Raw genomic sequence first — 12,041 nt, 5'->3', positions numbered from 1 at the left:
GCGCCCCTGCACCGGAGCACAGCCCACCGCCACCCCCGCACCACAGAGCCCACCTGCCCCAGCTCAGCACAGCCCACCTGCCCCAGCACAGCTGCCCCAGCACAGCTGCCCCTGTCCCAGCCCACCTGCCCCAGCGCAGCTGCCCCAGCACAGCCCACCTGCCCCAGCCCCAACGCAGCTGCCCCAGCACAGCCCACCTGCCCCAGCACAACCAACCTGCCCCAGCACAGAGCCGCCACCGCACGAGCCTGGACCACTGAATGACCCCTGTGACTACTCCTCCACCTGTGCCGGATCCCTTCCCAGGTAAGCTGAATTCGGACTGTAAGACGGACCCCCATTTGACACATTTTTTTCCCTATTTTCCTTCTGAAAATTGGGGTGCATCTTATAGTCCGAAAAATACGGTATATATTTCCTTTTTATTTTTGTTTTTTGTTTTTTTTCCATATACGAGTATATATATAATAATTTTTTTTTTTTATTACACAGCAAATACAACTATAACAAACCTACCACCAACCCCCCCTCCCACCACTAAAAAAACCCACACAATACAAAAATAATCTCACCAAGGAACTCATGACCTCCTGCTTACAAGACAGGCGCATTAACCCTGTAAGCCACAGGATCATCACCCTACAATACAATGCTACATCACTCTCTATATTACAACACTTACCCTGAGCCAGGATTGGTGCCTGTAAGCCCTATATCAGTAATTCACTTCTGCAAAACAAAAATCTGATAGTGAAAAGTCACCACCAGGAAGCAGGAGATGATTGTTAGGATAGAAGCCTGTCCTTACTCTACCAGCGGTCCCTACCTGTCTAGACATCTGCCCCTATTTATCTACCTACCTTTCCCTGTATCTCCCTCCCTGCCCCTACTGCCCTACCTAACTCACCACGTGCCTACCTAACTGTCCCTCGGCTGTCCCTGTCCTGCCCCTAACTATCTACCTGCCCCTACCATTTACCTGCTTATCTAAGGTACATTAAATGAGAACCCTCTACAGAGAAGAGAGGCCCTCGCTGCACTCAGCCTGTCATACTCCAGAGAGCACACCTTCACCAGGCCACCCAGAGTGCTCCTAACAACCTCATCCCGGGGGAGGATTTTCTGCTGAGTTGACACTAAGCACCGTGCGTTCCACGTGTAAAACCTGACGACTAAACAGACTAGAACGAAAGTGCCCCGATCTCGGCCACCCAGGGATCTGAATGCCCCATACGCCCACTCCGCATAGGAAAGGTGGGCCAGCCTATGGAAGCACCCACCCTGTTGTAAACCCCTGTAATAAAAGGACACTGAAGGAGGAAGTGCTCCATGCTTTCCAGCGTGTCGCAACACTCCTCACGGGGACAACCCCGATCTACGGAGTTCCTACACTTCAGATTGTCCCTTACATACAGTTTCCCATGGAAGCAGCGCCAAGTCCCAAAACTTCAAGGGGACCCGTGTAGAATTCAATAACCTCAGCCCGCCCTCCAGATCCCGACTTGGGCAATGTTTGAGCACCAGAGGCTTCTGGAAATGGGTCAACAGGACCCTCCTGTCAAGGAATTTCCTCGACATGGTCCTGATCTCCCACATTCCCAGACGCCACCGGCGGATTACCTTCAGAACTGGGGTAGCGTAAGCCGAGAGATGTCCATGCGGTGTACGTAGGTCCTTCACTTGCCCTCCTGTCTCCCACTCCTGGAAGGGCGGAAACCATCCCCTGCAGGAGAATACCCACGGAGGAGCCCTCTATGACCAGAGGTTGGCGATGTTAGTCTTGACAAAAGTGTTTACTAGAAACACCACTGGGTTGACCATACCCAACCCTCCTAGTCTCCTTGTGCGATATGTGACCTCTCGCTTGACTAGGTTCAGCCTATTTCCCCATAACATCTGGAAAAACAGGCTGCAGACCCGTGTCCAGAGCGGCTCTGGCAACATGCAGACACTGCCTAGGTATATTAACAAGGGTAGCAAAAAACCCTTAACCAGGCTAACCCTTTCCCTCAGAGTCAAAGACCAACCCTTCCATTGGTCCACCTTCTGGGCGGCGATCTTAAGTCTGCCCTCCCAATTTTGCTGGGGGTAGTCCCCCGGGCCAAATTCGATGCCTAGAATTTTTGCCGATGCCTGGAGCTCTGGAAGGGTGTCCGGGAGACCAAAACTAGGGTCTCCCCCAACCAGCCAGAGACTCTCACACTTTTCCTGATTAATTCTGGACCCTGAAGCCTCCGAGTAGCGACCAACCTCAGACATGACCCACTCCGCCTCCTCACCAGAGGACACGAAAAGGGAGACATCATCGGCATACGCTACCACCCTCAGAGTGGCTTCTGGGGCCGCCTGGTCCATCCTGACTCCCACCAACGGCCTGCGCTCAAGCCTCCTTAAAAGGGGATCTATCGCGAACACGTATAACAGCGGGCTCAACGGACCCCAGACCAACCATTCACGAGAGGGAAGGTCTCTTCCCCCCACATACAAGATCTTTAGCCAATTCACAAACCCCCCAGGCAGACTGTACCTCAGAAGGATAGACCAGAGGTACTCATGATTCACCCGATCAAAAGCCTTTGCCTGGTCTAAAGACAGCAAATACCCCTTCCAGTGACCCACCCTACTCTTCTCCACTGCCTCCCAGACACCAAGTACTGCACTAAAAGTGCTGCAGCCTGGAACAGAGCAATGCTGGGTCCCCGAAAGGAGCCGGGGTGCAAACTTCAACAGCCGTTTGAACAGCACCTTTGCCAGAACCTTCCGGTCCGTATTGAGAAGCACTATGGGACGCCAATTCTCAATACGGGAGGAGTCCTTACCCTTTGACAGGATAATCAGGGCCAACTGCCTCATTGACCGGGAAAGAGTGCCCGAGGAGAGACACGCGTTAAACACCTCAGTCAAGAGGGGGACCAAGGAGTCCCTGAAGGTCATATAAAACTCTGATGTTAAGCCATCCAGACCTGGCGATTTCTTAGGCCGAAGCCCATCAATGGCCAGTCGCACTTCCTCTTCCCTGATTGCCTATGTCAAAACGTCAAGCGAGGGGACATCCCCTGGCTCAGGGATGCCTTCGGCCAGGAAAGCCGACATCACATTCCGATCCAGATCCCTTTTCCCCAAGAGGTGTGAGTAGAAAGATCTGGTCACCTCCAGGATCCCTGATTTGGATCTGTTCAGGGAACCCGTACTGTCGACCAAACCTGTCACCACCTTACAACTCACTGACATCTTACAGTTTCTGTAGGGGTCGAGTGAGCGGTACCTCCCGAAATCCCTCTCAAAAACCAAAGATGTGTGCCTATCGTACTGACACCTCTTGAGTAAAGACTTCACTCTGGAGATTTCCTCATGGTCACCCCCAGTCGAGACGAGCTATTCGAGTTTCCTCCTCAGTTCCTGATACAGGCGGTACCTGCTCAGGCTCCTGAGGCTCGAGAGCTGGCGGAAGAAACTCACAACCCGTTCCTTGAACATCTATCACCACTCTGACTTATCGCTACAGAGATCCAAAAGTGGTACCTGGCTCTGAGGAAAGTCCTCAAAGGATTGTCTTATCTCTGCTTCTTCCAAGAGGGACGAATTCAGCTCTTGTAGTCCCTTTCCCGTCCGAGGGGTTTCTGAAACATTCTGAGAAAAAGAAATCAGACAGTGATCGGAGAACTCCACCTCAACAACGGACACTGCTGAAGAGATGGCTTCCTCCTTCAAAAGAAAAAAACCTGTCTATCCTAGACCTGCAGCTACCTCTATGAAAGGTGAAACCACTGTGACCTGGGGTGTGCCGGATGTGGACATCCACCAGGCGAGCATCACTAGCTATGCTATTAAGAGTATTACTATCGTAAGCCAGCCGGTCAATGGAGCCTCCCCTATCACGAAGCCTGGTGACAGCATTAAAGTCACCTCCAAAGACCACCTGCCGGCTCTTAAAAAGATAGGGCTTAATCTTCAGGAAGGGACATTTACGGTCCCCCTTTGACTGTGGACCATAGATGTTAATGAGTCGAAGCTCCTTTCCCCTCAAAGACGTCTAAGACCGGGCACCTCCCCATTTCTACCTCAATAACTCTCCGGCATTCAACCGATGCAGTCTTAAAAAGGACTGCCACCTCGCTACACGGCTCGGCCGCAAGAGACCAGTACGAGGACACGCACCTCCACTCGCTCTCCGCCTTGCATATGGCCCCCATATCCGTAAGTCTGGTCTCCTGCAAAAACAAAATGTCAGCCTCAAACCGGGTGAGAAAATCAAAGGCCGCAAATCTAGCCGCATCAGACTTTCTACTAGCGACATTAAAGGTCGCCAGAGTCAACGGGGTGGGTGCCGCCATCATAAGTGGTCGAGTTAGATGGCCTTTTTCTTCCCCCCACCCATTTTCCTAGCCCGATCATCTCCGGATGATGAAGCCTCCCCTGTTTTCAGAGAGACAAAGGTATCCATCCCTCCCACTTTCTCATCTCCGGACCCAGGGTTGTCCCCACCTCCTGAGGAAGACACACTGTTACAGAACCACTCAGCACCCAGAATGTTGTGCAGTTATATGTATATATAATAGGCTCCATGTGAGATGCATGTCCCTAATGTTATCAGCAGTGTCCGCCCTCCCCCCACCTTTGTAATTCCCACAGTAAACATCGGCAGGCTCCGGCCACCTGCGGCTTTTGTAATGCATGTCTGGCCTGACGCTTGTCTATTGGCCGGCCCTCTGTATCTGTGTGATATATTCTGTGTCCTGTGAGTAAAGTGTTGTCAGACTGGAAATACATGGAGAAGCAGTGATCTTTTATATGCGTCCATGCACTCAGAGGAATTCCAGCCAGCGTCATTCATTCAGACTCCAGCCAACGCAGAGCGGACCTCCGAAAACACGGGGTGGTACTGAAAGAGGTACCCCAGCTTGGAAGACCCTGTTACACACACCCTCTGGAGAAAGGACTCCACCCCCTCCCAAAGACCCTCCCGATGTTAGCTCCGGAACCTCACCCCCGACCCCCGTCTCAGCAGGGTTGTCAAGGGCTTGGAACCGGTTAGAGAGGGGGATCAGAGGGGAGTCGGTGGGACCTTCCTTATGCACCTTGGTCGGGGAGAAGATTTTCCATCTCAATTTTTCTTTTTTTTTTTACTTTTGGCACTCTTGGTACCCTTGTCACCTCCTTCTTTTGGATGTTCCCCTCTATCCTCATCAAAACTTTCATATTGGGAGGCATCTGAGAGATCAGCCACCTCCTCATTCACTGCTTCCTCCCCCGGGGCCTCAGTGACATGGGCTGTCTCTTCGGAGGAGGGGGCAGCCATCACCCCAGTTTCCCAAGGCTCCTCCTGCCCCCTGCCCTCCTGACACCTTGCCTGCCTCCGCTGGTAAGAGGGGCCCCTAGCCCTGCCATTCCTCATCGGCCCCTCAGCTCCTCCCCCGCTGCCACCTCCAACCCCTGTAGAGGTTGCACCGCCAAGAACTTCCTCGCGGCTCCCCTGCTCGCGGCCGGCCATGACATTAGAGAAGGAATGAGGGCAGCGGCTGAATGGGTGACCTAGATCACCACACAGGTGACATCGAATGACACCATAAGATGCAGCGAGGTGGCCCACCTCGCCACACAAGGCACATTTCTGCACCTTGCAGCCCGCGCTGAAGTGAGGATCACCGCACCTGTGGCAGACCTTCGGCTGCCCCTGGAAGAAGACCAGAATCCGATCCCTTCCCAAGAAAGCCGAGGAAGGGATGTGGGTGACAGTGCCCCCTGAACGCTTCAACTTTACCATGAAGGTCCAGCCTCCTGACCAGATGCCAAAATCGTCCTGGTTCTTCTTATGGACCTCCACAACCTCGCCGTACCGGCTCAACCAGGTCATTATGTCGATGCCAGAAAGAGACTCAATACATGTTAAAACGGTCACTTTCTTAGGTCCACTTTGGTGAGAAATTGCCTACACGACAAACCCTAGCCAGCCGGGCTCCTCCTTTACCAGCTCATAGTTCGACCAAAGGAGCTCCAAGCCCTCCGGCTAAACAAAGCTGATATCAAAGGTGGAGGTCAGAAAAGGATGTATCAGAGCAAAGATGTCAATATCCCTGAAGTCCATCTTCATGTGGAGCTTCACCACATTTGTCCTGGATGGACATGCCTCATTGCCCCTCCAGCGAAGACCAACTACATTTCTCCTGGAGACCCCCCCCGGGCTGTCGGGAGGGATCACACGGTCTCCCCTCCCCTTTTCTCTTGGAAGGCAGCTAGACCAAACTTATCTAGCCAGTAGAACAACTCCATCTCTCTTCCCTCTATATTAATTGTCCGCTCCCCTTTTTTGAGGGCCTTCAGGAAACGGCAGCGAAAAGCATCATTCCCTGGGTCTGGAGATGAGGAAGACCCCCACAGAATCCCACCTGCAGCAGCCGCATAACTAATGGTGCCTGCAGGTGAGGGGGGCGATGGACCAGCCTCTAAATTCCCTGAACTCTCAACCTCACAGTCAACCATCTCCACCTCACTGCCCTCAGCCTCACTATTTTCACTAGCAGAATTCACACCAACCATACCTCCAGCAGAAACCGTCCCTTCACCATTGTCACAGACACACCACACCAACCATACCTCCAGCAGAAACCGCCCCTCCAACACCTGACCCCAGGGCCACCATCAGGGTATTACTGCCCTTACTACTGTATGGGGCCCCATGAACAGTAGCAAAAAGAGGGGCCCGGATACGCTGGCAGCCCGGGCCCTGCTCTCTTGATACTGCTGTTTGGGCTACAGGTGCAATAGTTCATGGCCGCTGCAAGCCAGATACATAACAACACTGCGGTGATTTAAAGATACACCTACAGTGTTGTTAGTGAATGCAGCGGCCATAAATCAGTGCTGTACCTTTAAAGCAGCAGCAGGACCAAGTGCATCATGGTCCTGACGCAGGTCATGTGACACACTGCGCGCTCTTCTTCATTCTGGAGCAGAGCAGCAACATGTCACGTTTCTGGGAGACAGAAGATGCTGAAATCGGCAGAGGAGGCCGGCAGTGTGTGAGGACTTGCAGAGGGGAGTGAGGTGAGGAGATGGGAGGCTGCTGAGGTGTGGAGATGGGAGGCTGCTGAGGTGTGGAGATGGGAGGCTGCTGAGGAGAGGAGATGGGAGGCTGCTGAGGTGTGGAGATGGGAGGCTGCTGAGGAGAGGAGATGGGAGGCTGCTGAGGAGAGGAGATGGGAGGCTAATGAGGTGTGGAGATGGGAGGCTGCTGAGGAGAGGAGATGGGAGGCTGCTGAGGAGAGGAGATGGGAGGCTGCTGAGGAGAGGAGATGGGAGGCTGCTGAGGAGAGGAGATGGGAGGCTGCTGAGGTGAGGCGATGGGAGGCTGCTGAGGTGAGGCGATGGGAGGCTGCTGAGGTGTGGAGATGGGAGGCTGCTGAGGAGAGGAGATGGGAGGCTGCTGAGGAGAGGAGATGGGAGGCTGCTGAGGTGAGGAGATGGGAGGCTGCTGAGGTGAGGAGATGGGAGGCTGCTGAGGTGAGGAGATGGGAGGCTGCTGAGGAGAGGAGATGGGAGGCTGCTGAGGAGAGGAGATGGGAGGCTGCTGAGGAAATGAGATGGGAGGCTGCTGAGGAAATGAGATGGGAGGCTGCTGAGGTGAGCAGATGGGAGGCGGCTGAGGTGAGCAGATGGGAGGCTGCTGAGGTGAGCAGATGGGAGGCTGCTGAGGTGAGCAGATGGGAGGCTGCTGAGGAGAGCAGATGGGAGGCTGCTGAGGAGAGGAGATGGGAGGCTGCTGAGGAGAGGAGATGGGAGGCTGCTGAGGAGAGGAGATGGGAGGCTGCTGAGGAGAGGAGATGGGAGGCTGCTGATGAAATGAGATGGGAGGCTGCTGAGGAGAGGAGATGGGAGGCTGCTGAGGTGAGATGGGAGGCTGCTGAGGAAATGAGATGGGAGGCTGCTGAGGTGAGGAGATGGGAGGCTGCTGAGGTGAGGAGATGGGAGGCTGCTGAGGTGAGGAGATGGGAGGCTGCTGAGGTGAGGAGATGGGAGGCTGCTGAGGTGAGGAGATGGGAGGTTGCTGATGTGTGGAGATGGGAGGCTGCTGAGGTGAGGAGATGGGAGGCTGCTGAGGAGAGGAGATGGGAGGCTGCTGAGGAGAGGAGATGGGAGGCTGCTGAGGAGAGGAGATGGGAGGCTGCTGAGGAGAGGAGATGGGAGGCTGCTGAGGAGAGGAGATGGGAGGCTGCTGAGGTGAGGAGATGGGAGGCTGCTGAGGTGAGGAGATGGGAGGCTGCTGAGGAAATGAGATGGGAGGCTGCTGAGGAAATGAGATGGGAGGCTGCTGATGAAATGAGATGGGAGGCTGCTGAGGTGAGGAGATGGGAGGCTGCTGAGGTGAGGAGATGGGAGGCTGCTGAGGAAATGAGATGGGAGGCTGCTGAGGTGAGGAGATGGGAGGCTGCTGAGGTGAGGAGATGGGAGGCTGCTGAGGTGAGGAGATGGGAGGCTGCTGAGGAAATGAGATGGGAGGCTGCTGAGGTGAGGAGATGGGAGGCTGCTGAGGAGAGGAGATGGGAGGCTGCTGAGGAAATGAGATGGGAGGCTGCTGAGGTGAGGAGATGGGAGGCTGCTGAGGTGAGGAGATGGGAGGCTGCTGAGGTGAGGAGATGGGAGGTTGCTGATGTGTGGAGATGGGAGGCTGCTGAGGTGAGGAGATGGGAGGCTGCTGAGGTGTGGAGATGGGAGGCTGCTGAGGAGAGGAGATGGGAGGCTGCTGAGGAGAGGAGATGGGAGGCTGCTGAGGAGAGGAGATGGGAGGCTGCTGAGGAGAGGAGATGGGAGGCTGCTGAGGAGAGGAGATGGGAGGCTGCTGAGGTGAGGAGATGGGAGGCTGCTGAGGTGAGGAGATGGGAGGCTGCTGAGGAAATGAGATGGGAGGCTGCTGATGAAATGAGATGGGAGGCTGCTGAGGAGAGGAGATGGGAGGCTGCTGAGGAGAGGAGATGGGAGGCTGCTGAGGTGAGGAGATGGGAGGCTGCTGAGGTGAGGAGATGGGAGGCTGCTGAGGTGAGGAGATGGGAGGCTGCTGAGGTGAGGAGATGGGAGGCTGCTGAGGTGAGGAGATGGGAGGCTGCTGAGGTGTGGAGATGGGAGGCTGCTGAGGTGTGGAGATGGGAGGCTGCTGAGGTGTGGAGATGGGAGGCTGCTGAGGTGTGGAGATGGGAGGCTGCTGAGGTGTGGAGATGGGAGGCTGCTGAGGTGAGGAGATGGGAGGCTGCTGAGGAGAGGAGATGGGAGGCTGCTGAGGTGTGGAGATGGGAGGCTGCTGAGGTGTGGAGATGGGAGGCTGCTGAGGTGTGGAGATGGGAGGCTGCTGAGGTGTGGAGATGGGAGGCTGCTGAGGAGAGGAGATGGGAGGCTGCTGAGGTGTGGAGATGGGAGGCTGCTGAAACAACCAAAAAAAAATTCTTTTTTCAATTTCACCGCACTTTGAATTTTTTTCCCATTTTCCAGTAAGCCAATCATGTCATTCAAAAGTACAACTCGTCCTGCAAAAAACAAGCCCTCACACGGCCATATTGATGGAAAAATAAAAAGTGGGTATATATGACTGGGAAACATCTTTCTTTGGGAAATTGTTCTGCGCTCGCACTGCGGTGCATGGACTGGGCGCCGATCTCCTGGCCTGCGTCCTCATACATGCTGTGAGGCTGCTGAGCTCTAGTCAGGAGACCCGCGGCCCGTCCATGCACTGCGGTCCGAGCGCAGATCGATATCCACCGACAGCTTCATACATGTACAGAAAACAATACAATAATCTGCAATCAGAAATACAGATTATAAAAAAAGTCACAATCTGGTTTCAATTATTGTTAAAAAAAAGTCTGTGACTCATTTCCTTAAAGAAAAATAAAAATATACCTAAACAGAGTATTGGGTATTTTAACAAATGATTAATAAGTTACAGTAGAGTAGAGCTCATCCAGAAGAGTCTACCTTGTGGTGGTGGTGGCGGCTTAAAATTCTTTTGGCCAGAACAAAAGCTGCCGGCTATATGTATGATCTGGGAAATGTTAATGAGTGATTGGTGAGGACGGGGTGCAGAAGTGGAGTTTTTCCAAGAGTGGGCAGTGGGTCTCTGGAAGATTTGAGGGGTGGAGGCACGGCTGGGGTGGAGCCTGGACGGAGTCTCAAGGGGGCCCAAACATTTTTACAGTATGGGGCCCTGAAATTCCTAATGGCAGCCCTGCCTGACCCTTCACCATTGTCACAGACACTACTCACACCACTTCCATTCTTATTTACATTTGTAATTTTTATACTGCTTTCTGCTGGGGGGGTTGCTATTTGCAGTGCAGCTGCCCCTTTAAGAGTGATACTGCAGGGTTTAATTACCACACCCTGCTTTTCAGCAGAGCATTTGCTGGCAGCTGCAGACTGTTGCTCCAGCCTCTCCTGCGGACCATCTCCACGCTCCTGTGTGCGCTTCACCCCCGGGTCCCCCGCAGATACAGGTGACAGACATGCAGAGGACCCCAGTGGTGCGACCCTCTCCGGCGAGGGTGCAGTCCGGGCCGGTGTTGCCGCAGCCATTACAGCTGCACCCGAGATGATAACCGGTGCCGGGGTCCCTGACTTTGACCCAGCATCGGATCTGCATGTGGGGGCCCCGACACCACAGCACACGCCGCCGATGATGCGGCTCCGGCTGACGGCGCACCACCAACACTGCGGGGAGCGGCGACCACCGGCAAGGTACCCAAAGTTTCCACCTCCTGAGCAGCAGCAGGCGCCAGACCGTCCCCCGTTTTCACAGAGGATCGGGCCTGGACACCTCCACAGGTGTTACTTCCGTCCGCCACAGGGCCACACTCCAGACTATGCACACTGTCCGGCTCTGCAGCCGCATGCCCACTCTCGCCCCCTCTGCTACCGCCAGCAGAGACGGCGACCTGCGCCACATGACTTGTACTCTCCCCGCTCCCTCGCAGCGGACCCACTGCAGGTCCTGGGCTGGGGTGGGTAGCGGGCTCCACACAGCGGGACCGAGGGGTCCCAGGAAGGGGGACAAGCACCAACCTCTCCTCCGATGTTTTCTTCCTTTTTTTCCCGTTTCTTTTTCCCCCTCCTGGTTGCCTCGTCTCCGCCGTCCTCATCCCCAAATTTCAGGTGGGCATAATTTACTGGGGACTCTAGCTGACGGATCTGCTGCAGGACGAGGCAACCCCCACTACTGCTATCGCTGCTGCTATCATCCGCATCACCCCCATCATCCTCTGAAATACTATTATCTGATGGGAGTGGGACCTGCACTGGATCTATCCCGCTGTGTGTGGCCTGGAGATCACTTACCAAGCCCCCAGGTGGGTACGGTGCCTCCTCCATCTCCACATGGTCCACCTCCTCCACCAGGGGCGGACGCCGAGACCCCTCTGGCTCCTTTGCAGCAGCCATGTTGTGGATCGGTCCTCATTCGCCAGTTTTTCCCGGAAAGGCCCACTGCCATCAATACAGATCCCCAGGCTGGATATCCTGGCTGTTAGGGCCGACTTCTCTGTGTGGGAGGCTCTGTCTGCAGCCTGCCTCACCTCCTTCATCTCCTCCTGGAGCCTCCTCATACTCGCAGAGGTACACATGGATGCTGGAGCCATAGCTGGTAACCGGCTCCCATGCGGCCCTAGTGCCCCAATCCTTCTGCATCACCGCAGCTGCACCTCTGCGAGTACTCGGCTCACCTCTGGGAGTAGACACCGCAGTGGCCCTCGCCTCAGCCTTAGGGGCTTTGCAGCCCTCCTGGGCTCCTCCATGTTTCAAGCCTTCCCGGATCTGGTGACCCACCGAGGGGTGGGAGACAGGGACTCAGCCCCACAATTCATCCACTACACCCCTCTCTTTCCAGGGTCAGAGAGGGGGGATTCCTGGGTGTAAAAAAAAAAACTGGTAACTCTCCTGGTGCAAATACACCAGCACACCTTCCTCCACAGACTACAGGCTCCTAGTGGTGGCTGTAGAAATCTATGTAGTGAGCTCCCCCTAGTGGTGGCTGTATAGTTCTGTATGTAGTGAGCTCCCCC

General features: G+C 54.8%; 1 protein-coding gene across 2 annotated transcripts in view; it reads right to left on the bottom strand.

The window, feature by feature from the left end:
- The window catches only part of C1QTNF4 (C1q and TNF related 4), a 35,360-nt gene extending 23,870 nt beyond the window's left edge, over positions 1 to 11,490 (bottom strand). The window contains exon 1 of one of the 2 annotated variants that reach the window (XM_073541555.1): positions 11,320 to 11,490. In XM_073541555.1, coding sequence (XP_073397656.1) covers positions 11,320 to 11,473 — 154 coding nt within the window. In that variant the 5' untranslated portion in view covers positions 11,474 to 11,490. The remainder of the gene's footprint in view (positions 1 to 11,319) is intronic. The other variant, XM_073541558.1, reaches the window with a different exon arrangement.
- Between the last annotated feature and the right edge of the window lie 551 nt (positions 11,491 to 12,041).

This window comes from Dendrobates tinctorius, unplaced genomic scaffold (assembly GCF_039654945.1).
Source record: "Dendrobates tinctorius isolate UK_male_01 unplaced genomic scaffold, ASM3965494v1 ptg000124l, whole genome shotgun sequence".
In the NCBI taxonomy this organism is placed as follows: Eukaryota; Metazoa; Chordata; class Amphibia; order Anura; family Dendrobatidae; genus Dendrobates; species Dendrobates tinctorius.
Note: the sequence above shows the minus strand (reverse complement) of the source record. Positions and strands in the feature narration are given on the sequence as shown.